Source organism: Synchiropus splendidus, chromosome 9 (genome assembly GCF_027744825.2).
Source record: "Synchiropus splendidus isolate RoL2022-P1 chromosome 9, RoL_Sspl_1.0, whole genome shotgun sequence".
Classification (NCBI taxonomy): Eukaryota; Metazoa; Chordata; class Actinopteri; order Syngnathiformes; family Callionymidae; genus Synchiropus; species Synchiropus splendidus.
Genome location: NC_071342.1, coordinates 6,715,089 through 6,742,431, shown reverse-complemented (window position 1 = coordinate 6,742,431; position 27,343 = coordinate 6,715,089). Strand labels below are relative to the sequence as shown.

At 41.4% G+C, this 27,343-nt stretch overlaps 1 protein-coding gene across 1 annotated transcript in view; it reads left to right on the top strand.

Moving 5' to 3' along the window:
- The window catches only part of LOC128764826 (VPS10 domain-containing receptor SorCS1-like), an 86,506-nt gene that overhangs the window by 46,936 nt on the left and 12,227 nt on the right, over nucleotides 1-27,343 (top strand). Inside the window, exons 5-24 of the mRNA XM_053875015.1 lie at nucleotides 1,466-1,539; nucleotides 4,895-4,959; nucleotides 6,218-6,336; nucleotides 6,613-6,702; nucleotides 8,614-8,793; nucleotides 12,041-12,187; nucleotides 12,357-12,459; nucleotides 12,604-12,680; nucleotides 14,051-14,142; nucleotides 14,276-14,383; nucleotides 16,423-16,540; nucleotides 16,653-16,786; nucleotides 17,399-17,512; nucleotides 17,580-17,751; nucleotides 18,651-18,837; nucleotides 19,855-19,988; nucleotides 20,064-20,187; nucleotides 22,907-23,019; nucleotides 23,846-23,980; nucleotides 26,969-27,068. Of these exons, the coding sequence (XP_053730990.1) occupies nucleotides 1,466-1,539; nucleotides 4,895-4,959; nucleotides 6,218-6,336; nucleotides 6,613-6,702; nucleotides 8,614-8,793; nucleotides 12,041-12,187; nucleotides 12,357-12,459; nucleotides 12,604-12,680; nucleotides 14,051-14,142; nucleotides 14,276-14,383; nucleotides 16,423-16,540; nucleotides 16,653-16,786; nucleotides 17,399-17,512; nucleotides 17,580-17,751; nucleotides 18,651-18,837; nucleotides 19,855-19,988; nucleotides 20,064-20,187; nucleotides 22,907-23,019; nucleotides 23,846-23,980; nucleotides 26,969-27,068 (2,386 nt within the window). The remainder of the gene's footprint in view (nucleotides 1-1,465; nucleotides 1,540-4,894; nucleotides 4,960-6,217; nucleotides 6,337-6,612; nucleotides 6,703-8,613; nucleotides 8,794-12,040; nucleotides 12,188-12,356; nucleotides 12,460-12,603; nucleotides 12,681-14,050; nucleotides 14,143-14,275; nucleotides 14,384-16,422; nucleotides 16,541-16,652; nucleotides 16,787-17,398; nucleotides 17,513-17,579; nucleotides 17,752-18,650; nucleotides 18,838-19,854; nucleotides 19,989-20,063; nucleotides 20,188-22,906; nucleotides 23,020-23,845; nucleotides 23,981-26,968; nucleotides 27,069-27,343) is intronic.

Here is a 27,343-nt window from a genome sequence, read left to right as displayed (position 1 = left end):
CCTGGGACAATACATTTTTTATTCATTTACTCCAGGATCTTTTCCTTGACATATGGAAAAAATACTAATAATTTCTATCCATCCTTTATTTACATTCTTGGCTTTTTATTGGGTTACTGAAGATTTTTTCACTCCAAATGGTTGTACATTTTTCTGTACGCTCATTAAAAAAGGAAAAAGGATAAAGAGAATATTTCTGATATTTTATTTCCTTTCCCAACAGTCTGAAAACTTTAGTGAACAGCCTTCATGCATAACAAAACGGCTCCAAATTTGTTCAGTCAGCAAAGAGATTAATCCAAAAGTTTCCTTTGGCCACTTAACATAGGCACCTACACGCTCACACAAACACTCAGCCTCACACTATTGCAAACATAAACTCACAAGAGCTCTTCATTACTCTCAGAGAAGCCCATTGTCCGCACTGTTCAACAGCCCAGACATCAAACTCGGCCTCCCCAGCCAGCTATTGCGAGAGTTGATTTTCCGAGCCGAAACCCAGTTAAGGTCTGAGAAGTGAGATAAATGGCGCGCGGAGGAAGATGAAAGCTGCTCGACTGGTCAAAATAAAGACGCTTCAGACAAGTTTTGCCTCCAGGTTATTCCGTATATATATCTATTTTAAAGCAAAATCTAATCTTTTCCTCCGCTTATCATTCCGAGGTTGGTTTCATTTTCCAACTATTGATTGTCTGCCGTGTCTTTAAAAGTCGTAAGCTCCGAGATAAGTCAGAATGATGTCACTAATCCTCATAAACGCCTGCGGCTCTCGCTGCGTGTTGTTCAGCCATTATGGCGAATTGACGCCGGACAACAGTTCCACTTTCAGTGAAATAGTGAGACTTAATGGCTTCGCTGGAGAAAAAAACTTAACAGTGGCAATGAAACTATTTATTTTATAATCCCAATTAGAGTGAAATCCTGCTGAGTTTCTACAAGGACCTTTTTTTACAAGGCCAATTTGCATAATCAGATGTATGCTATTCCTCTCACTGCCACGCGCGACATGCAATCGCCTTTTGTATTAACGTTTTAATAGCTAGTTTCTGTTTTTTACGCGGCCAGTCTCTCTTTTTATATCGACCACATTTTCAGTGAATCTCTTATGCAACATTCACACGTTTATTATATGCTTTGATGGTCAGAGACTGTTATAGGAGGACATAAATCTGCAGTTTATTTCTCAGACAATCCAGCTCATTGACTGGCTCCTGAGCTAAACTCGCCCAAATTATGCTCTGTCCAGCGCCCAAGAGGAAATCGTGAACTCGGAAAACCAAGCATAAATTAGTATTCAGCATTTATCACTTTTTGACTTGTCATTGTCACCATTTCACATTTCCTGTCAAAGGTTGTTCATGACAAGCATTTACATTAACCATCGCAGCATAGTAGTAGTACTTTTATTTTAGCTGGGAATAACAAATATACCTAATTTTTTTTTTTTTCCCAACCACCTTCTCAGCTCTACGTGTCCGTGGAGTTCGGCCGAAGATGGCAGCTCGTCCATGAGCGAGTCGTCCCCAACAGATTCTACTGGTGAGTCGCTCCTTCATCTCGTCATGGAGTGTTTGTCTTCACGCCAGAGACACTCGTCAGAGCTCGAGTTAATTTGCATCGATTCTCTCCCTGCGTTCACGTATTTTAACAGATTGGGTGTGACCTCACTTTACATCCTCCATGATGATGGATGACTTCTGCGACCATCTCTGACACGTTCCTCAGACTCTGATAACTGCACCATTGTTATAGATGTCTAACAGCAAAACAACAAATTCATTACATTTCACAATGCTCTTAGCGATCTGAAGTGCATCTACAAATGTCAACCAAAGAAAGTCAAATTTTAGTCTAAATTAGTTTGTTTTGAAGGAGTGTAAATGGAGGGAAAAAGTCCTTGGCAAAATCAAATAAAGGAGCTGAGCTAAAAAGAAAGGCAGCACAGTTTTCCAGTTCATTTTCCCCATTTGTTATTGTTAACTGTTTATTTTGGGTTTGGAGTGTGTCATGGCAAAGGTGAGTCATGAGTCAGTCATGGGGCGCATATAAACAGACAACCACTCACACACCAGGAGATGCCTTTCAATCTTATGGATTTTTGCCCTGTTGAATTGAAGCACAGGCATCCAAAATAGTGACATTTGACAGGGTAGTGGTGTTGCACTTTGAGACATTGAGATTGTGTGACTCGTGATGTCATGAGTTGAGACACTGTACTGACATCTGATCAAGATGGCTGCCTTCCTCATTGGTTTTGACAATGACACTGTATGGATTGCATTCTCTTTACCCTGGACCCGCCATAATATCACTTCACCTTCGGTGATATTAATCTCAAACACCACTGTCCCCTGTCAGGAGTTTATGTGCCGCACCACTTCCTGCCAAAGATAAATCGAAGGTAAAAGAACATTTGCTGCTAAGAAAATGACACAAACAGCAGAGAGCATTGTACATCTTTTACGGTAGTGATGTGCTGATGAGGCTTCATGAAACAATGTTGTCATTTTCAGAGCTCAACAGGTGGCGCTTTGGGTTCAAAAATGATATGAAATTTCAGTGAAAACGTCAGAGCAGAGAGTGCCATCTAGTGGACTCTGACAATGAGGACAGACTTTGAAGCTTCATAACCCCGTCACTATTTAACGGTCCTCCTTAAGAGTCTACCTTAAAAGGCGGGGTCCTCATAAACCGACTGATGGTGAGCGAGTTTGATGATGCTGTTTGATGAAAACAGAGGATAGCATCCCCTACACATACAGGCTGCTAAAGTGCCAAAGTCCCTAATATCTATAAAAATAATTTTGTAACAGTCAGATGTGAATTAGTAGGAATTTCGAAATTCCAGATGTTCTGAAATGAAACAAGGGAATCATTTTTATATATATATATATATATAAAGAAAAGAATTCAAAATGGGAGAGAGGTTAAATCACAAGGAAAAAAAATTAAGATTTGGATTTTATGATGGAAGAAGTGGATGTTTCGTAATTGCCTAAACACAGACTCAAACACACAAATAATGATTAAATATAATCCATAATATATATTATTATATAATATGAACACAAATCTGATGAATGATTAGATGGATGAGAAAGCAACAAAGTGCGAGTTAAACGGAGAATATAAAGCCAGATACAAAACAGCAAACATAATTGACTTCCCTGTTATTTCCTCCGCTCATGACAACCAGACAGGAGCGTCAAAGGGTGGCAACTTTCCCCATGACTGTAATACAGCTTCAAAAACACACATTATACTGTGTTTTCTTGGCACCGACTACCTTTTAAATGGCGCTTCAAAAAAAAAAAAAACACTTCACAAATCTGGCACGACAATCAAAGTTTCTCCTTGGCCTTCAAATTTTAATTACAAATGAAAGTGCCACAGCTTCAACTTTAACTGCCGACAATTTAAAGCCTTATCTTTTGTGTCCCTTTGTTGGAAGCACTGGAGAGATTCAGATTTGAGTAGGCAGATCATGTGTCGGTAAATAATAGATGGTCCCTTCTTCGTTTTTTTTCTTTCTCCTTATTTTAAAGCGTCTAGTTTACACACGCCTATAAATATTTGATACGTCGAAGGCATCCTGCTCATGAAATATAGTTGGAACTGTGCTGACACACCATATAATCCTGCCCGATCATTGTGCCGTCGTTTTTGCTTTTGTGGCAAACACAGCGACAAACATCTTCCTTCAGAAGCACTTAAACGCTCCTTAGTAGACTGTAAACATTCCTGAATAGGCTAAAGTTAAAAATAGTTTGGTGTGTTTTCCACAAAACGAAGGCATTGTGGAGCAGCTAATTAATGCAAGCTGAGGTGCAGAGATACGAAAAGAAATGTACGATTCTCTGTGTTAAAATATGTTTCGCCGCCGTGAAATAATTCAGCTGAGGCAAACCAGTAAATTTCTCCCGGCTCTCAATGAAAGAATTACTTCCTGCGCAGGGAAGTTATTGCTAAACATGATTTACTAAAAAATAAGAAGACGCGCTGAGGTGTGCGCTGGTTATGTGGGGAACAGTGTAGCATCAGCGGGCCTTTATTTAAGAGCAAAGTGAGCTGCTGTTTGCCGATAGAATTGGATGAAGTATTTGACAGAAAGTCCATTAAAAGAGATGGAAGTGAGAGGCAATTACAGAGTGCTGCGGAGGGAGGCGGGGAGGGAAGGGTCTTTATATTAGAGCTCAGACGCTCCATGGAGAGTGTGGAGAAGCCCATCAGCTGTCACAACACCAGCTATTAGTACAACAAGTGGTCACCCGCCGCACTGCGTGAAATGGCTTAATACACCTTAACCATAAAGTCCAGCTGAGGTCGTTCCGTGTTTATAGATTTAAAAAAATGACACCTTAATGCAGCGCAGAGGACGGTCAAGATCAGGGCTGAAATGATCCAGTTATAAGCTCAAATTAAGACAAAGGTTTCAGGTCGATACCTGGTTAGGTCACTGCCCACATGGGGTTTAAGTCCAACATCCAGATTGTAGTGTGCCATGCTTTGTAATTTGCTGAGTTAAGCCATGATATTTTGGCTAATAAAGATTGGGTTTTTAAGAGGTTTCGTAACACTTTATAGTCTTTCTTGTTCAGATGTATCAGCTCTCCTCGGATCGCCTCTTTTTTTCTATTAGTGGAGGAGCAAAAGTGGGGTATTTGAATTGGAATTGCCGGCCAGGGAGGTCATGTGGTGTCAAACAATATTAGACCTGTCTCATGACACTGTGGCAGACGGCCTAGAAACAAGAACTCCATAAAATGGATCAGCCAGGAACATGAGTCATGTGACATTTTGAGGTAAAGCCTAAAAGAATTGAAGATAAAGAATGTTTTTTTTTTTTTTTTTTTTAAATAATCGCTCATTATCTCTTGTTTTGGTCTTGTTTCAGGTCCAGATTGGGTTTGGATAAAGACCAGGGGATGATCCACCTGGAGATTAGCGTTTCTGAAGGCCGTGAGTATTTCATTGTTGTGACCACGCTGAGCTGAATCAATGAGGTAGCAATGTAAACACTTTTTTTTTCTCTCTCGACTTAAGCTTTTAGCTATTTGTAGACTTTCAGTCGGATTTTGCTGTAGGTGACCATATAGCAGTTGAGGACTGTATGCTGTCAGTGTTTTTGAAGAGGGCCTACCAACTTTAATCTTTCTCGCCTCACCCTTAAGGCCCATTTATGCTCCCTTTATGTACTAAATTGTACCCATCCCTTTCAAACGTTACCGTCACTGATCTCATTCTTCCATGTGTTCTTTTCTTTGCTATTGCTGTTCTCCAATATACCCACCAAGAGGAGCAACCCTGAGTCAAAAGTTGGGGGCCTATATCCTCATCACCACATCCTTGATCCGATTGCTGTAGAGCAATGACGGCTAAGACCCAGCTCGATACAAACTGAACAACTGGTTTGTTGCAGTGAGAGCATTTCCAGTCACACGTTATTTAGGAAAAATTGACTTTATTTTTCCGAAAGAAACAAATGTATGTCTGTATTCTGTATTCACTTTGGTCTTGATCTTGACTCCTGGTCCTCCTCTTGGACATGGACTGTATGCTCTGGTCTCGGTCTGGAGAGGTGGTCTCGATAACATTACTTTCTCCTTTTACCCACGTGGAGTACTGTCTCTTATCTCGACATGTTCTAAGCATCTGGCCTCTTCAACTTTGTAGACACTCACAGCAAATCACAATATCATCCACAATCATCATCATCCGTGAAGACTCCGCCCCAAACCGTTGGTTAGTGTAGATTTCAAACCATGATCTATGTATAATGTGTTTTATGTGTTACAGTGAATGGCTGACTGTTTTTAATGTGAATTTCCCCCAATACAGGCAGTTCTTTTTTTGTGAATAAATCTACAGCTTGTTTGGAAGCGCTGGAGTCTCGGCATGCTAGCTGGCTAATTCATTTTTCAAGGGCCACTCTGCGACTTGGCTTTTTTCTTGGCCACCGAGCAGACGGGGGGCACTTCCATAAAGCCTTGTGTGTTAATGCGGCGTCCCTGGAGAGAGCGCCTCATTTGGCTGACACTAACAAATTGGGACAGCCTTCTCTACTTTGTCTATAAGCAGGAATAAGGATTAGCCTCCAAACTTTCCCCCTCCGTGGTTCACTCGCTACACAACATAAGCAACCTTGATGATGCTCTCCAGAAGGTTTTCCGTTCCCGTCCTTGTTATAATTTAAGCACTCTTCTCTCTCGCCCTACAGGGTCACAGTATATAACTTGTAAACTTCAGAATTGCTCAGACGGAAACAAGGGCAGGCCGTTCCCGGGATTTATCATCCCAAACTCCCTGGTGGTGCAGGATGAATACGTTTTCATCCAGGTGGGTTTTAATTGCGAGGTCTGGCGCCATTAAAAGGCAATTAAAACGGCTGCATTCGATTGCATCTTAATGTACAGGCATGTTCTTCATTAACCACGAGTGGTCATTACACAGGGAAAATGTGGTGTGAAATTTAAATCACAGACCTGTGTGTAAATACAACTCCGCGCTATTCTAATGAGGCGCACACCCAGATTTTGGGTCATGGTTTTACTGTTTTGCTCAACAGCCTGCGAGGCGTGTGCGACTGACCTGTCGGCTTTATTGCGCTTCCAGGTGCCAATCGGAGGCCGATCTGTGCATTATGTGTCCTATAAAAGGCAGTCCTTCTACCCAATGAAACTCCCCAAGTACACCCTGCCCAAGGTGAGTCTATAAAAGGAGCTCACACATTGAAGGATTCATGTTATCTTTATGTAATATCAGCAAGATTTTTTTTCCAAATGAGAAATGGTGACTATTATATTGACAATAAAAGCTATTTAACCACTATCTTTTGATGGTCGGAAAAAATAGTTTGGAGATTATATAAGACAAAGAAATATTATAATATACAATATTATATTGTACATTAACAACTCAACATATGCTCTCTCCAGCGGGGCTCTCTGGAAGGCATATAATAAATCATAAAACTTTATATACATACCACCTTTCATGTGAGAAGTAAAATGTAGTATCATCCTGAAGATGAAAAACCCACACACAAATGCCTCTTCACACAACACAGTCAAAGGAAAACGCTCTCAACTTCTCGCCGTGAGCTGTGATGTTCATTCAAAACAGAATAAAAGAAAGTAGGAAGTGAATTGAATCTTGTTTCAAAGTGAACTTTTTCCAACATTAAACATCTCCGTTCGGAACAAATGTATACGATTCTTGATTGAGATGGTTTCAAAGCAATTCTGAACATGAAAACATTATAAATGAACGAAGAAATATGTGAGAAAAGCGCAAGCTGTTGGCCTCAGATGGTGACTTGATGAGTATGAAAATCTGGTTGATCTGTCTTGCCCAATCCGCAGGTGGAGGGGTTTAAGTATCAAGGTGTCTTGTTCACGAGTGAGGCAGAGATTGAAAGTTGAGGTTCCTGCTCTCACCTAGCACAGCTGACTGGAAGACCTCTCCTTTCGCGAGATGGGCCGAGCAAAGCAGCTCCTCCACATAAAAAATCCAGTTGAGATGGCAGTGTAAAATGGTGCCTTCTGGAGGATGATACCACTCCACCTCCAGGCCGCGAATGGGTCGCACATGTGTGAAGCTGTTATGCAAATCAGACATTATTTGGCGACATCTAGGGCCTCCAATAGCAGCCTTCATAACTGGGGAGTTGGCAATACTACCAAAGACTCATGGGGAAGTACTTTGGTTGCCCTGGGAACTTTCCCCAGGAAGGTTGGTGGGAGTTTCTGGGGTTGTACCGGAGGTCATGTGAATAGATTAAAAGCAACTGGTCTTCATTGTACTACACCCAGCCCTGTCTTTGGGATTCTCTAGGAGTTTTGTTTTGTGTAATATTTTCCATGGTTCAATGACACAAGCAAACTATGGCCTGTAGACCATTGATGGGCCGTCAAGCTCATTCATCTCTCAGGGCTGCTTTGAGCCCTCGATTGAAAGGCATTGAGAGGCAAGTGGACCACAAACATCTTTTTGGTAAATAATATATTCAGTTATGGCATTTAAATGTCATTCACTTTCCCTCACACAAACACCCGGCGTCTGCTTGTTCAGGCCATTCATCATATCTAAGTTCCTTTGAGTCACGAGTCACTGTTCCGAAGATAACTTGTTGTCAGCGGATAGTTTTTTTTTCTATTTTTGGACCCTCAACAACCCTTCTTACTGCTAGTCTCCATCTGGATGCTCTTCAACAGGCTTCATTGATTTATTATAGCGCCTCAAAACCTGTCATGTTATCTCCAGGAATAGTGCTCCATGCTCTTTGTCTCATCTCCACCTGTGTCAGCAGGAGTTGTATCCCCGATTGTATGAATCCATATTTGCAGAAGAATTCATTTATATTTGAACCCAACTGTGCTCCCCATTGCATCTGTATAATGGTGCAGCAGGAAGCGTCCTTGGAATGAGGGATTGTTTCTTAGCAGCAGGGACGTATCGCCTGAAGTATTTCTGGATATTCCTCCATCCATATGTTCCCACTTTCATTTTCCGAGGATCAATTATCCGTTGGAGATGCCGAGTCAGAGGTTTTGTCTTCGTCAATCGCGATTGAAAAAGCCTCTCACCTTGAATCACTCCGACTCTCTTACTCAGGATTTGCAGATCATAAGCACAGACGACAACCAGGTGGTGACCGCCATCCAGGACTGGCATCAGAACGACTCCTACAACCTGTACATGTCCGAGTCCCGGGGGCTGTTCTTCACCATCATGCTGGAGAGCGTTGTGAGCAGCAGAGGACCAGAGGGCAACATCATGATCGAGCTCTATGAGGTAGTGGAGGGACTGCGCTGTGCTTGTGTGGGTGCTGCCGCTTCCATGTGCAAACGCAAACAGCTCACCTGCCGCAGGTTACAATAGCAACCACCAGCTCGTGCACTCTCTGACTTGTGAGCTAAATTCGTGTGAGATTCAGCGGATTCAACGATTTTAAAATTCAATACATTTATCAGTCAACTGTGGTAGATTTACTCCTTAATCTGGTGGCATCTATAGTGTGGGAGGAGTTTCATACTCAACGACAGTCTGAACACACTCTTGATCTATTAAACTTGCAGAAAATAAAACTTCTGAGCGAAACGTTCCAAGCTTAGACACGCCTGACAGAAAAGTCAGCCCAAGCAAACGACAGGAGCGATGTCAGCAAACAAGCTGAATGAAACATTAAAAGCAGTGGCACACGCAGGACTGCAGCGTTTTTAAGTCTTTTATCTAGAACGTGGCACGCGGCGTCGTTCTTGGCGCTGCAAGTTCTCGGCTCAATGTAGAGATCAATGTCGACGTTGTCACAGAGAGAGCTCCCACAATACTGCACCCAGTCACATGCACTGACACCCTGAATATTGTGTATCGTAAATGTTAATCAGATCTAAACTGAACTTCTGCCGCTTGTTTTCCATCAATGATTTAATTCACCAGCGCACTAATTCACTCATAACTTGTTGAAACATGCCCAGGCTCTATTTTGCTTGGGGACAGATGGCCAGACAGAAGTTCTCGCTGTGTGTTCATAAATAAGTGGTAAGTTTTTACCGTGTGTCAGTCACTGAGAAGAGACGTGACGATCTCTTCACGGATGGGTTGCAGAGCATAAATGTTGACAGGTTGCTTGACTTTGAATTATAAGTATGGCTTAGAGGCTCGCTATTACTTACAACCAATAAAAACTTTCATTCACAAAATGAAGTTGTTGAAAAGTGCCTGCATAGCAGGACTAAAAGACTCCACTGACCTTCTGTGATGCTTTGCAACAATGACGGCCGGGAGGCGGGGCTTATGACTATGCACTAGAATATCCATGCCATGTGAGCAGTCCACTTTTCACATTTGAGCGTAGCAAAGTTAGAATGATAACCAAGTGAATGAAGCCATCCATGGAGCATGTGTTATTTCATAGCATCAATATGTGTGGTGACACTTGACACTTGGCCATGATTCCTATTTTGTCGATCCTATATCAAGTAAATTCAGGGTAGGTGTGGTCAACTAGTGAAGGGTGGATGATGTATCATGAAACAGTATTGATGAAACATACATACATCTTCATTTAACCACCGCTTAGTCAAGTTCAGGGTTGCAGGGATTGCTGGAGCATATATCATTGGCCATTGGGCGAGAAGCAGGAATACACCCAGGACAGGGCGCCAGTCCAATCCACACACACACGTTTAGGGGCAATTTTAGAGAGTGTGAGAGTGGGCTGAGGGAGGAAACCGGAGAATCCAGACAAAACCTTAGCGCACACAAAGAGAGTATACGAGATGCTGCTGTTGGGTTAGAAATGATGGGAGGTTTTTTTTTAATGAGTTTTTCAAGTCATTGACAACATTTTGCATCAGGTGGCCTCTGAAAATCAGGACACATTTCATGAAACCTCATCGACCCATCACTAGTCTATACATATATATATGTGAAAACGCACCTGATATTAATTTGGAGTTAATGGTGAACTGTATTTCCCTCACCTGCTTCTGCTCGGAATTCCACTGCCGATTACACGTGCAGGTATCAGCTGTGCCAAAGACTTTGGGAAAGCCGCCAGCAAACAAAAGTTATTTTGTCAATCTACTATTTTAGTGGTGCCCACTCACAGAAAACAAGTGTGTTGCCCTCACTGTTTTTAAGCCTTTTTTGCTACTTTTGAGTTCAACCACTGTTATAAAGTGAGGTGAAGTTTGTAACAGATCTGAAATCAACATGAAAGCTAAAGTCAAATGCTTATCCCAAGTCAAGACTTTTTTTTTTACTATTTAATAGAAGTGGAAAAGGAGATGACAAACACAGCTGTATTTTTCTGACATTTTTTTCTGACATGATCAGGTCTTGAAAATGATGTGAAGAAGTAAACTGATGTTTGTGGTGGTCAAGCCGGTGTCAAGACCAGAGCATACTGAGACCAAGACCAATGAGGAAAACCACAAGTTTGGGCCAGTGACAACATTTCAGTTCTTAATTCATTTAGAAAAAAAAAAGATTTATTTTGCTGTGAGAAATAAATGTGTGTGTCCATTTGACTAACATAGTTATTCTGCAGTATTCTGCATTCAGTTCGTTCTCTGTCTAGATCTCGCACCTCTCAATGGTCTTTATATGCTCTGGTCTCAACAACACTACAAATTGAGATGATCCTTTTGAACTTTTTGATCTATTTTACATGTGCATTTTCCACCCTACTGCTGAAACTAGTATTGCTTCATGTATGATTTTCAGCATAACATTGCAAACCAACCGAGCCCAACAAGCATTAAAAATGAAATAAAATCACTTTCGACCCATCCAGCTGCCCTCCTGGTGAATACATCTCTGCCTGCGTATGACAGATGTTACATTTTTCTAGATCAGATAAACCTTCGAGCGGTTTCGGAAATGTTGTTGGTAACAGGATTTCTTCAACAGCACCAGCTCCAGCTGTTCAGATCGTCTCGAACAATCCATTGTAATCTGGAAAATGCTCCGGCTTGTTTTCATTAGCCCCTATGTTGGCTCTTTCCTCGTCAGCCCAAAACCAGCATTATTTCAGTGTGTTGAACATGGTAGCCTGTATTTATAGTGGCAGATGTGGTGGGATGAGGCAGTACGCTTCACTTCCTATTACCCTCATCTTCGCAGCGAAGCTTGTATTATTTATATATTTCATACACACACACCTGAGTCCACATGTACCAGCATTTACTTGCTATCAAGTAACTGAATAAAGCAATACAGGGCTGGGCTTATTCCTGCTCTTTTAGCTGCAGAAAGATGTGGTAGTTCCACATGAGGGACTCCATCCTCATCCACACAGATACAAGAAATATCTCTGGGCTGCACCATATGTTGTTATTATTTTACAGAGGCCTACAGATGGTCCAAAATAGTGCTCCCTGTCAGAGAAACTATCACTTTCAGACGTCTCTTCCTCCCCAAACTAGGCCTTCAGCTTTGCTTAAGTTTGAATAATTTATAGTCTTTTTTTATTTTCCTCCAACCCTTTTTTTGTTTTTTTTTTTTCTCTTTCACACGGCGTCTCTCATGTTTGCAGGTTGCTGGGATTAAAGGAGTCTTCCTGTCAAATAAAGTTGTAGAGAACCAAGTGAAAACTTATATCACATACAACAAAGGAAGAGACTGGCGGCTTCTGCAGGCACCAACCACCGATCTCCAAGGAAACAGGATCTTTTGCGAGCAGGTAAATGGGCCACTGACACAAAAATACTTTTGGTTATTTAGATTTTGAGAGAAAGAAGAAGCATTCAACACACAGAGACAAAAAATATCTTTTATATTCCTGTGATGTAGCGGTGTCGAGTTTAATTCTCACTCTCTGAATCTGCATCTAATGTCTTTGGGTTCCTCAGCCGCACTGCTCCTTGCATCTGCACCTCCACGTGTCAGAGAATCCTTATACCTCTGGCAACATAGTCAGCAAAGACACGGCTCCAGGAATTATAATAGCATCAGGTGAGGGGATTATTGGATTTTCACCTCAACCTATGTGATCCTTGATTAAATATCACTTCCTGTTCTTGGGTTGATTCTTATTCTGTGGATTGTTTACAGTTTAAATACGCAGCTGATTGAAATCTGATGTCCTTCTGTGTACAGGAGTTGTCGGGCCAGAACTGACCAGCGCTAACCTCAGCATCTACATCACATCTGATGCTGGAAACACCTGGAAGGAGGTAGGTAATAATCTGGCGTCTGCGACGATGACAAAAAGAGGATAAAGAACAACGTTGCTCGACAAGTTCAGATCTTGATTTTGGGTGAATTCCAATTCCTCCATTAATCCTCGATCCTTAACTCCCAAACTCAACCCTCAACTTTAGTTTAGTCAAAGCCAAGAGTGAAGGGCTATGTGTGACTTAGAAATGGGACGTCTTCAGACTGTAGTGGGGCAAAGTTGATAAAGTGCTCCATACCGTATACTGCTCGATCTATGTTCCCACTCTAACCTATGGTCACAAACTCTCTGTACTGACCGGAAGCACAAGTGGTGGTTACAAGTGGCCACAATAACCACAGTAGAGTGTCTGTATTGACTCCGAAGTGGCACCCCTATTTCACCACATGAAGAAAAGCCATATACTCTGGTATGTCTCCCGGAGTCTCCGTGGTGAGACATGTCCGACTGAGAGGTGGCTCCAGAACTGACCCAGGACACATTAGAGAGACTGTAAGGGATTTCACTTTAAGGGTCTATTTTGGTTTTTTTCACCATGTTTGTGTTGAAACCTTGGATTTTTGAGCAAAACCAACTATGACTCCAGAAGGGTACGTATGGGAAAGCCCCCAAGGACTTGCGGTTGCCCTTGTAATGCCTTGGCTTCCCCTGAACAAATTGGGCAAGATTTCTGGGGACGGGGAAAGAGTTTTGCTTCAACTTCTGCCCTCTGCACCTCTACACCTTGAATAAGAGTGGGATAGATGGACGGACGGATGGATGGTTCCAATGAATGTGCTTCCATTCAAATGTTTGCTCCAGTGCAGATCGGCGTTCCTGTTTTCTGCAGACCGGAGCGCCTCCCATGCAGGTCACGACCCCAACCCGAGTTATCGGATCACGGGTGATGCTACAGACACCCCCCTGATGGGTGTGCTTGTTAGGTTACCTTGGTGTTATCAAAGCAAGACCTGATGACTCCCCAAATATGTGCAGCAGAGCAACACAGCTGAGCTACTTATAGGATCTACCTTTGACTGCAGGGTTAAGTCTTATATGAGTCAGAGAGCTCGTGAATATTCATTGGTGAAACATCGACAGCCTTCGAACCTCATCTGTTGTTAGTTGTTTGTGTCACAAACAAGGTCTATTTATGAGAAAGAAAAAAGTATATATAAATAATAATGAGGTTTGAAGAGGGGACCTGCACACAAACATCTCTGATCTGTAAAAAGAACAAGACCAAAGGTAGTACAGCGCATTTTGACACCAGCTCACGGCACCCAAAAGTGTTTGTTGTCAGGTCTTCTGATAAAAATAAAGATGCTTTTAAACTTCTACTGTCACCTCTCTTCTCAAGTGAGTCAATGAGGCTGGTTCCTTCCGCAGGTTTTTCAGGAAGAATACAGCGTGTTTTTCCTGAATCAAGGAGGATCTCTAGTGGCCATTCGACACACACCTCTTCCAATTAGGCACATTTGGTAAGACGCTCCGTGGATGCGAGTGTGTTTTGGGAGCCTATTCTGAGTCTTCAAAGGAAGTAGAGAGACTGCTTTCCTATTTGGGGCTGGTCTGTCTGTGGTCTAAGCATTGTTCTCCCCCCACCAACCCCAGGTTGAGTTTTGATGAGGGCAGAAACTGGGACAAATATAGCTTCACCTCCTCGCCGCTTTATGTCGACGGTGTGCTGGGGGAGCCAGGAGAGGACACCCCCATTATGACGTAAGGAATAGAGATGTGTCAGTCATGTCTTCTTATGTTTTCAGCCTTGTCACAGTAAATCACTCAAGTGCCTGAGGGTATCGAGTCTCTTAGAGCTTTTGAGTCAGTGCGGTACTGCTGCAAACACAAGTGCTGTCTTACCACTCATGAGGACAACTGCAAATAGCCCAAAACACTGCTTGTCAATTACATTTTTCTTGATTACTTTACTATTTTTTTGTTTTAATTTACCTGAATTACCCAGACCCCGTACTTCCTGTCCCTGTATCAGCAATACATCCACTTGAGGTACACAGTTTGGTTCCATACATGTGTCGCAGCGACGTCCACCACTGTGCAGACCTCTAAACAACTTCCTCATGTGTAGTCGAAGTTCAGTTTCATTTATGCAGTTTGTGTGAATCAAGAAAATTTGCATGGAAGTGGCGCAGATATCGAGCCATTCTCGCCCCCAAGTGGTCAACAATATCACCACAAATTTAAAACTGAAAAGTGAGACTAATACTGACTTTCTGCTGCACATCACTTTTATGGGCCTGAGCCTATCCCAGCTACCAGTGGTGTAGGAGAGGTCCACACTGGACTGGCTAGAGTCCACCACGGCATATACTGATGGCCATGGGCTGTCAAAGCTTCATGAAACAGAGTGCTCTTTTGCAGAGTTCAATAGGTGGCATTCTCTGTTGAAAATCATAAGAGGTTGCATAAAAATAGTTGTTCAGAAGCCGAAGACTATTGAGTATAGAGTGCCATTTAGTGGGCTCAGGAAATTATCGTTTTTATTATTAAATGTTTTATGAAGCTTCATGAAGCCATTCACTGTATTTCAAGAGACGACGTACTTGCACTGAGAAAATACAAAATCAGCTGACAACTGTTCAGCTTTCTTTTTAAGCAACAGTGAAGATGGAGTTGAGAGTGGTCGGTTTGAATCCCAGGGAGGACAGCAGTCTGGAACCCAGGGGAATTCTTTGGTGCTAGTGATGGGCTGATGATGGACTGATGATGGGCTAGATGCCACTCTCATTTCTCTGAAACTTTGCATATTTTTTTAACAATGACAACACTGTTTCATGAAGCCTTGAGAGCCCATCACTACTACGCGCTGATCCCTTGTAAGCTGCTTGTAATGAAAAGCTAATGTGGCTGAATGGCATGTAATTTAATGCAATTTATCGTTCAAACAAATTAAAGCAAGTTCATCAATATTCAAACGACATACTGTATGTAGCCACTAAAGCAAAACGTTTCTGTTTTGAGGAGAAAAAATAACGCTATTGAGTCATTTACTCTCACAGTCTTGTATTCAAGTCAAACAAATCAAATAACAAACACTTTCTCAAATAAAGAGTTTCGGGGAGGATCAACCAGTTATGGTGGGTGCAGTGTTTGAGTGTTCTACCTCAGTACCTGCCGAATTTAAAGTATCTATCTTACAGCGGTGTGATCAACCACCAGCTGGATTCATCTGGATCTATTTGATAAGAACATCAGTGAGCAGATGAGAGACGGCTAAGTGGCCGTCTGCCATCTGCAAAATATGACAGAAGAGAATTTGTCTTTTTAGATGGCTCCATTTTCCAAGGAAAAACTTCAATTTGTTCAAAATGAGTGCCTTCTCAGTAAATATAAGATGAAGAGGCAAAATATTAAAACAATTTGTGTGCCCCAGAAAGATAAATGTGATGTACAAAAAATGACATAAAACCTGTACGCAATAAAGAAGAATGTGGCAATAGAAGTGTTTCAAAAATAGATGCTAACATATCAATCATAAAATTAAATTTAAAACCGGTCGAATTGTTGTGAAGATTCAGAGGGATCTTTAAACTGAAGGAAATGTTTGCCACATTGTTTCACATTGACCTGGCTGCATGTGCTTTACCTGGTCCTGCTGTAGAGGAAGGCAACCCACTTTTTTTCATTCCACTCAGCTGCCCTCTTTCAGTCACTCTTTTCCACTCCTTTATCGCCATTTCTTCAGCGCATTTTGATCCGTGAGCTACTTTAAGGCTTCCTTTTTCCATATTTTCATGCAGGATATTCGGGCATTTCAGCCACAGATCTGAGTGGCAACTGGTCAAAATTGACTTCCGCTCCATCTTCCAGCATCGCTGCACCGCTGACGATTATCAAACATGGCAGTTACACGACCAGGTTACTCAAAATTCATGTTAACTAATTCATGTTGATTTATCGGCTGATTAAACTCAGCCACATAATAGAGTCATGCAGTGTTGAATCATTCACGCTGCATTTTTCATTACAGGGAGAGGTTTGCATCATGGGAATGAAGAGATTCTACCAAAAGCTCAAAGAAGACGCGCGCTGTATCAAGGCCAGGGATCAGTATGTTTCCCAGACATCAGACTCTTGCCCGTGCACTGAGGCCGACTTTGAGTGGTGAGTTTTCAGCCGGCGGTACGCCAACGATTGCATCATGTCAGAGTGATGTGTTCAGGGGACTCTGTAAACTCTGTACATTTTCAGTGCCGAAGGAAGTGGGCTACCAATAAAGATCTTGACAGTCATTACGGCTTTCATTTTGCGGAAAGAGGGCGAGCTTCGCTGAACAGATATAGAGAGAAATGTGAACCAGTGCTAAAAGTTATTAACACAAATCATTATTATATTGACGCAGAAATAATTAGCTTTGATATGATATGCATCCATGCTCTTTATGTAATCTCGCCAGAGCTTCAAAAGTGCTGCATTACTTTCACCCGTCATTCTACTCCGACTTCCGATTCTTCTTCACACAGTGCTAATTGAAAGGCACAAAACTTGGCGAGTTTACGAACTACAGAGTAATGTTTTGGCTTTTCTGACAAGGTTTCTTCTATTTCTGTTCAAAGAAATGCGAAGCCTTCAACTTTAGCGATGGCTCTGTGCGTGAGATAGATTTCTATTCTATTTGATATAAAAATGTGAAAAATCCAGAAGAACTTTGATTTATTCAGAAGAATTAACTTCAATGCTACTAGTCACAGTTTCAATTGTCTTTTTGGGGAACAGCGATTATGGATTTGACAGGCAGAAGGATGGAAGATGCAGTCCAGCGTTTTGGTTCGTTCCTTCCGTCACGTCCAGAGACTGCATCACCGGGGACAGTTTCCTGAACACCACAGGGTGCGTCTGTCTTGCTTCAGTTGGCCTTGTATTTCTCTGCTCTGTGACACTTGTGTGGTGTTGCCAGATATCGGAAAGGTTTGTCCAACAACTGCACAGAGGGTAGTCTGTTAAAGTACAGTCCAAGGCGGCAGAAGTGCCCTAGTTGGGCCCCTAGGGGCCTCCAGCTGTTCACCAGCGAGGGAACTATGGTAGCGACCCTCGGCAAGAACGTCACCTTCTTGTTGTTTCTGGAAGAGGTGAGAATTTATCTTCCACATGGGAGATTTAAATCTGAATATATGTTTGTGTTCTATAGTGGTGAGTGGTGATGTGTAGATGAGGCATCATGAAACAGTTTTGCAAGGTTGATGGAACAGTGCCCTAATATTCAGAGGCCACAAGATATCGCTATTGGTTTCGAAACAATGTCAGGTTCCACTGAGTTAGCTGGTCAAAGCCAAACATTTTACAGCAGACACTGCCTTCTGGTGGCATCTGAATTTCAGGGTTAGGGTTACTTTTTCATGAAACCTCATCAACCCTTCGATACTGTGTCATGAAACCTCACCTGCCCATCATCATCACAAGCTTCATGAAACAGTGTCCTCATTTTCTGAGCTCAATAGGTGACACCCGCTGCTTAAAAATGATGTGTGATATCATTAAAATAGTTCTTAGCTAAGGAATGAAAAAGTGGACTCTGTTTTATGAAGCTTCATCAGCTCATCACTTGCATCTATCGGTCTAGTGTATTGTGTCTATATTGTTTATGGCTCATCTGTATTTGGGCCCAGTGTCCAAGCCTTTTCCAAATAAGAACCATGATCTCAAATATGAAGCGGTGTCATTTTCAGCGCACATTAGGTGGTACTCTCGATCTAAATGATGTGACGTTTCAGTGAAACGGCTTCTCAAATCCAGACTTTAGAGTGAAGAGTGCCATCTAGTGGGCTGTGAAAGTGAGGACACTGTTTCATGAAGCCTCATGAGCCAAACGCAGCCAGTTCATCAGGGAGCAACCTCCCCTTAGACCTCAGGGTTTCTCAAATGGCAGGAGGCGCAGGAACCGGCGGAGACAGAGAGTCTAAGTTAACATATTAAGATGAAAAGCATGTAGTTACTGTGTGCCATGAAAATACTTCTGACCTGTTCGAAGGGTCTCGGGTCCACCACCAGCATCACAGTGGACTTCGGCGACGGGACGGCCATCTCGTTCGTGAACATCAGCTCCATCGAGGATGGGGTCAAGCACATTTACGAGAAGGTCGGCATCTACCTCGTCTCTGCTGTGGCACGGAACACGCTGGGATCCGACCGAGTGATGCTGTACCTTCACGTCTCTTGTGAGTGAGATTTGGACCGACTTTCAAACAGCAACGTGTTTAAACAGTGTCTGAAAAGTCTGAAAACAGTCAGACTTTTCTTGGAGTCTGAATAATCACAATTCTATATCTTATAGGTCCATTCTATAATTAGTCTATAATTACTTCAAGTCCTCTCCTGGTGGCTGGTAAAAACATATTTTTTCAGAAGCCACGTTACTGACAGGAACCTTTGAGTGCAGGCTGCAAATCAAACCCAAAGAATCAAAAGAAAAGGAAAAACATGTTGGATGGGAAAAAGAAATACATTTAAAAAGCCTGAAAATTATGTAAAAACAGTCCATTTAAATGTTAATGTGTACGGAATAATCATGAAGAATTGTATAGATGTGAATCAGTGAGGAGAGAAAATGAAATGAAAATGACATGTCTTCCAAAAGAATCAGGTGCCGATACTGTAACTATCATTTTGGTGTCAGTGTGAAAACTCTGGTGCTAGTTACATAGAATGTCCTCATAAGATGACAATGTCTTTGTGATCAGTAAAGTGTGTTGGATGAATGGAGTCCAAGCGAAGAGGTGAAAACTGCAGGACTGAACAACTGAGATCACATTAACTTGTCCTAGCGGTGCGATAAATACTTCCTTTTCTCTTCCCCCTCAGCCAAGAACTAGTCATCAGAGCTAAAATACCAACTGGATTCCTCCACTCCAAACTCCCCTGCATCTTCAAATTGGCTCATTGAAGTTCCACTCCATCCAAATATCTTTGTTCCAAATACCACCTCTTCCAGTGTGGGTGTGGAGTCTGCCAGTTTTTTATTTCCTTGATGATGCGGTGCGTCTCTGGTCAGCTCGAATTCAGCTCATTACAAACGATTCCCACGGTGACATTTTCAAGGAAGTGAAAAACATCACCTCATTGCTTCTCCTCAGCTCCGCTTTCCTCCAGTTCTTCACTCTTTTTCGTCGTGTACAGTGAAGTGTATTTAGCAGGAAGTTCAAGAAAGGGGTGAACGTGGTGCTTCCTCTCCACAGGTCAACTTGAACAAGTCCAGCTCGGGGCGTCTTCGGTGGTTGTCAAGAACAAAGCTGTGAATCTGACGACGGTGCTGACGCCCAAAAATGTGGGGACGGTGACCTACTACTGGTGGTTTGAAAATAAAACTGAGGTACAAATACATGAGAATGACTTCAGATGAGGCATTTTGTGAATGACTCATGGTGGTGTCTTTGGTTGGTCGCAGCCACTCGTCACCCTGGAGGGAGGAACGTCTGTCACCTTCAACAAAGTGGGAAGTTTCACTGTGACGGTTCAGGCTGCGGTGGGCAGCACCGTCCTCCAGGACCAGATGACTATTGCAGTTTATGGTAAAGACAGCTGTTGCTCTCCTAGTCTATAAAAAATAATAAGGGAATTTTTATGATTTTGGTGCTTATTCGATTTTACTGGCTAATGGCATCAGCGTGAAGCTTTTTTTTTGCTTCCATCAAATTTAATAGATACACTTTATGTATTTATTTTTTATTTATATTTGTATGTATTTCAAATGTGTTTATCTATATATTTTTTATTTTACTTTTATTATTTATTTTTAACAGTTTTTTTTAATTATTTTTGTCTCTTTAAATATGTACATATAAATGATTTATTTTTTATTTCAACATTATTGCACAAGTAAATAGCATATATGCACAAATAAAATATATACTTGCCTTTACTCTTTATACTTTTACTTTCTAGCATTACATTTACACAGAAAAGTAAAAACTTTTCTTAGATTAGATAAAGTGATTAAAAGTTGGTTTTGTGTTTATAATTTTAAATAGGTGAAGAATATTTTCATTTCACTTTCACTTTAAAATGCACTTAAATTGTGTTGGGTTTTTTTTTTCATGCATAGCCTTTATATATACCTGTATATCATTGCAGCAATTGGGTTAGCCCTTACTGTCTTACATTCACAACTACTCCTGGAAACTTCTGGCCATGAAACATCATAAATTTCTCATATGTTGACATAGATAGGCATGAAATGCCTTTTATTGAGACCCCGTTTCCATGTCTCAGGGGTCATCTCATCTGACATCACTTCTGAAAGTGTTTGTAAAAGAGAGATTCTTTCAGGTCTTCTGTGATTTCATGTCTCTGTGAAGGCCACCAGTTATTTCTGAAATCTGAGTCAAAGGAAAAAATCCTCGAGGAGGAAGCACAGATACGCTCACACAAACTAGTCGAGGCCCTGGGAGACGAGTGTGGCGTGATTTATTGAGTAAATCTGTGGAAAAGCACTAAACACTGCGCCTGTTGTATGGTGGGAGTACAGCGCCTCTGCTGGCCAACACTAGAAGTACAATAACAGACTTTCCATTGACTTTCAGTTTTCTCTTTTTTTAATAATATATAAATCAAAGACAAATTATTATTATTATTATTATTATTATTATTATTATTATTATTAATAATAATAATAATAATAATACTAATAATAACCTATTTATTTTTCGATTGTTTTTTAATTGGCACACTTTCTTTTACAATTTCACATATTTAGTGTAAATCATTTAACAAAATCAAATAATAATATCTAATAAATGAAATAATAATAAAATATAATGTAACAATTTTATTAGTAATGATTTTATCATAGTAAACCATGCTTTAAAGTAGGAATATTAATTAATATTATTATGATTATCCAGAAACGTTGACTAAATTTACAATACAACAATACTTGTTTTCATTTCTAGTTGGGCAATCTATTTTTTTTCAACTCTTGGCACAATGCAGGACAAATGCAATTCTCCTGGCAACCTTTTCCAAACCCAGACTCCTTCCTGTAGATCGCCTGATGGATAAGTGCAATACATCACTCCACAGAGTCCAGTGCCGCAAACTGCTGCTTGGAGATGTACAGCCAGACAGCTGAGCTCAGAAGGTCCAGTCTATGAAGTTCTATTCTTGAGCAAATCTGAAGGCCACATGCAGGACTCAGACTCAGAATGAAGTCTATGACCTCTGCCTTGTACACGCCACAAAATTTGCTGACTCAGCTCTGTCATTTTAGAGTTGCCAAGCACTTTGAGTTGCAGTTGTTCTCAGCTCCACATAGTTTTAATGCCACTGATTGAATATTAAATCGCAGGGGGATTTCACGACTCTATGTACAATACAGTGCATGTTTTAAGGCAAGAATGGAGATGTGCCGAACTGTTCAGGTTAGAAAATGTTCTAGTGTGGTACACATGTCACAGTCACCGTGGTCCAGACATGACCGTGACACCATGGACTCTTGAATAATGTGATTTGTAGATGCAGGTTCACGGTCTTTCAAACAAACTAATTATCTTTGACCCTATGGATTTAGAGCCGGATACGTGACATGAGAATCTTTAAATCTCGAAACTATACTGTAGTAAATTTGCCTTAACATTGGTGGGAAATGTAATTTCTTCTGGGGCCACACTTTTTCTGGATACTGGCGTTAAGGGCCATCAAGCCAAGAGACAGGTGGACAGAAGTGAAACAATTTTAAATGAAACTTGAATTGTGGAACTATAACTATAACTATAAAACTTGTAATTACATGACATTATACGCTCAAAATATGATTTTTGATCGTATAGTATTTCATTTTATTTAAAGATTCTCATAGATAATGGAAAAAAAAATAAGTGGTGATTATTTTGGCAACGGGACCCTGGGCAAAACTAGTAAATATGATTCAAATGAGTGCTTTATGACAAGGTATTTTATTCTATATTGTTGTTTGTTTTGAGGGACAAAAAATACCATCATCATGGGTTTTATTTACAATGCAAATCTCAATGTTACGACAGCTCAACCCTACGCCAAGGGCCGCTTGTGGCCCCTGGGCTGCACCTCTTTTCCCTGTAAATTACACCTCACGTGAGCTTTCCATGGTCATGTGATTCCCTGATGGTACAGTAGGGGCTGACTGGCTCATGGAGTGGGCTGATACTGCTTGTGCTCCTGATAAACGTCCAATTCAATGGCTGTTAACATCTATATTGCGACCAGTTCCTCTTCATTTCGCACCCTCTGGTAGTTATGCTCTCTTCTGCTCAGATTACTTCCAGTCTCATCTGCTGGCGTTCTCCTCCAACTTGGACGAGATGAATCCGGGTGTCTCAGAGTGGCGCGCCGACATTGGCAGAGTGGTGACGCGCTCCATCGCTCAGGTGAGAAATTCCAGCCATTAGCCGATATTAGAAAGCATCACTGGAATGAAATTCACAAATTACCGCTTTCATATCCCGGCAATTAACGGTGGCTTGGCGCTGGTCTTTGGTGGAAAGGAGGGAGAAAAAAAAAGGACCTGCCAGCCGGTCACATTTCTGGTTAAGCTGCGTGAGTAATAAAAAGGCGGCTTCATGTCGGGACTTCCACCCCGTCACTTGTAGAGTCTTTAACCTCAAGCGCGGTGTAATGAGTTGTTGGCCCGCACGGCCTGACATGGCACATCACCCAAAATCATTAGCGGCCTTTTGACGGAACGTGTCGGCGCCATTAAAGGGCAGGCGGACTGTTATGACAGTGAACGTTTGCTCTCTGGAGCCGCGTGGCGACGCCTCCTCAGAGGGCTGTAACCTGCAGTAACAGCGGCGGCCCTCGCTCCCTCACATGTCGCCAGGATGTCTGAAAAGCAGCAGGTTATGTAAAAGACCTAGATTTGAAGCTCTCTCTATATATAACATACAGCCGCCCTCCGTATGAAACATTCACTTTGACCTTCTGTCTTGTCAGATAGTTCCGCGGTTCGAACTCGGGAACTGACAGCAGACCCATGGTTACGGCATAAAAGCTCTAAAAGCCCTGGCCTTTACCAAAGACTGTCAGAGGGAATTTGCATATTCCAGGTGAAATGTGCATCATCTTCTGGCAGCCACTGGTTTTAAGACAAACGCTAAACAAGTGCAAAAGACAAGTTATCATGTCTGCAGCCGAGTGTGTGTCAGCTCCTGTGTGGGAGTCCTTCTAATGAGGGTGTTGTTGTTGTGAATGAAGGTCACAGGAATAAATGAGGAGCAGCTCCTGGTCACGGTGCAGCCGGGTCTCCCCACCACAGCTGAGGTTTTCATCGTGCCCGAGGGCAAACCAGGCGGAGGAGTCGTGGGGGAGAAGGTGGCCAACTTGGACCAGGTAGGGCGAACCACATCAACAAAGTTGCAAAGCAGATGTGATCAATTGTGAGGACTGAAAACACAGGAGCAGATAGGACATGGGAGGAATCTCAATGGTCAGCTGGTGTTCAGGTTGTCTTTATCCACTTCTTCACTGTTTCTGACAGTTTCTTTTTTTCACTGTTCACTGTCACAGGGATTTTTCACTCTTGAATGTTTTTCCCACCGAGCCATTTTTACAGTTCCTCCCCAGAAAGCTTTAAATAAACATAGAAATAAATAGGTCCTGGGAAATTCATTTTCATTTTTTTCACTTTTGCCACCTCAGTTTCACAATATATAATAAATAAATAGATAAATAATAATACATATATTATATTTTCCACTGCCAACATTTTTCTCTGATCTCCTCTTGTTTTCTGACTGACTGTCCATTGCTCTGAATTTTCTTTTATTTTTTGACAAACATTTTTCTTCCTCACATTTGACTTATTCAACTTGTGACTTTTTTGTCTCATTTTTTTCTGTCATTAATAATGGATTATGATTTACTTTTGACTCTTTTTCTGTTCAAATGCCATTTCTTTTTCATTTTATTCTCATCATATTTATCTATTTTTTTTCTCTGGGAAGTACTCTTTTACTGCAAACTTTTTTAAAACACTCATTTAATAATGATAACAACAATAATAAAAAACGTATTATTATTATTATTATTATTGTTGTTGTAATAATAACATATGGGTTTTTTTTTCTGACCCTATTGGCTGACCTTTATTATATTTTTTCAAATATTACATATATTATTATTCTATTTATTGCTGTCATTAAATTTTAATAATTCATTGGTTGCATGCATATTTTCTACACAGACTGACAACAATGTCAAAACAAAAACTGCCACAGCCGATGTGTTGCAGTGCATTGACAAAGTTGGATGACAAGGTCACTTTTGCCAACTGATTTTCATGTACAATATTCATGTACTGTATACGTCGAAACACTCCATTTTTACAGAGGCTGGTTTATTTGACTTCTCTCAACGGAAGTTACTGTCCATCACATCACTTACCTTGACATGACACTAGATGGCAGTGTGGTGTCTCAAATCGATGCTCCAAGCTCTCGATTTTACGGTTCTGTCACTCAAATGATAAAACAATCAAATACAACTGGGTGAAATCGAGATGAGACCTCCATGTTGAAGCTTCGCCACTGATTCAGCACGAGCCGAGGCCGATTTGTGGGAACGGATCCAGAGTTGCTTGCTTCTTGTTCCAGTTCTCAGGCGTCATATTTGGACGTCTGAATTTAACATCTAATTCCAAAGAAAATAACTAACTGAAGAATAATAAAAACATAAATAATAACAGCAGGAACTGTTCATTTAATCTCCATTTAATTTATTTACAGGTATGTTGCAGTCAGTACTGCTACATTAAAAATTGACATTTTTGAATATTTTTAAGAAAATAAAATAAAGATTTATTTTTATTGCTCCATTCTAAGGTTGTCAAATTATATTATTTATTTAGTTTTATTTATTTCTAATCTTGTCCCTCATAAATATACGACATCCAATTATGTAATAGCCAGAGGTGGGACTTACTGAATTATGCGCGTCAACATTTGACACCAGAATGATTTAATTGAACTAAAACAAACTCTTAAACATCTGGGTGGAGCAAATGCTTTGCTGCATAAAGTGCACAGAACATATCGTTGTGTTTCCAGCTTGATAAACTCATGACTGAAAAATCGTATATGTTATATATTATGAATGTTTTTTTTGGTTTTTTTCTATTGTCAGTTCTTCTAAAAATCCACAATAAAGTCCCTGTCATAACACCATGAACTCATAGATTAACTGAACAACTCTAATGTGAGCTGTAAAATGCAGAAAGCATATTCAGCGTTTTTTCAGGCACGTTAGCCTTCGCAAAGATTATTCCAATTCAATGAATTATATTGTGAACTAAATAAATCAGCTAAAAAAGAGCTCTCAATGTGACCGCTAGAGGGCAATGTCCTCCTGTCCAAAAGCTCCGAGACCCTCCGGTCTCTTGCTTGACCATAAAAACTGAGGTCTTTTCCGATTTGCATCATAAATCTGGGTAAAAACAGAGCTTTTTTTAACGAGCCAATATGAAGAGATGCGGGTGTTCGCCACACTGGGCTGCCGTGTGATGTAAAACAAGTGAACACTCACAAGTGATACTTTCACACTCGGCCCAAAGAAGCCTCAGCACATCATTTCTCAGAACCAAAGTAACTTAATTGGTATTTAATTACACTGATGCATCCTTTCATTGGCGCCATCAAGACGGCAGACAAACCGGCGGATTGAGAATTAGAGGGACGTATTTATCTGAAGCCCCTCTGATCACCTGGAAGAGGCTCCCAGACAATGGGGTCATAAATCATCCCTTCACTCTTTTCATCTGCAGTTGCTGTGTGAACACATTAGGAGCTCACATGCTTCAAAGCCGATGTGTGGCGCAGCTTATTAAAATGTGTAATAGATTTACTGACCCTGATATGCCACGAGAACAAAAGTAATTATTCATGCTGTGTAGAAGAGTCTAATTCTAAGCCGTGGAAAGATTTGAGATGGAATTAGAGGAGTGTTTAAGGACTGGAATGGGCTCCGGAATGGTGTTTGGGACTGGGGTGAATGACGGCTTTGTGTAGGTGTGAGACGCAGGGGCGATCAATCCAGCACATGGCTGCATTATGACGGAACAATTGGCTGTTTTTTTAAAAAAAAAGTTTGTCACATTGGGGGCAAAATGGTGTTTCACCTGAAGGAGTTTCCATCAACGCCTGCTGGCTGTGGCGTTTGGTTCCCCGAGTCATATCAACATTTGCTCCTCTTTAGGAGGAAGCAAAAATTGTGATTCATAATTCAAGCTTCTGGATGAAATGACGGCGTGTGAAATATTGATGACGCTGGAATATTGCTGCAGAGCTGACAGTCTCTCCTCTGCTCTGTCACTCCTCCCCACAGCTCTCGCAGGTTCTGCTAAGTGCTCTGAACCAGGACCTGGTCCAGTTCACACTCAAGCCGGGAGTGCAGGTCAACGTCTACGCCACGCGGCTGTCTCCGGGTGAGTCCTCCGGCAGGACGGTTTCTTAAGGACAGATGTTCATGCCAGGCCATGGTGGGTTGGAACCCTTCATTTATAATTCAGACCATTTTTATCAAGACCTGTATGTGGCGGGTAAAATTATCCAGATGAGTGTCGAGTCGCTCGCTCATAATCAATGGCGGCTTCTTATCAATTTGCAGGAGTTGCTCTCGACGTTCTCCTCCATTACGACCAGCTCATCCTGGAGTCAAACAGTGTGACCTTGCCAAAGTGCTCTTTTCAAACTCCATTCA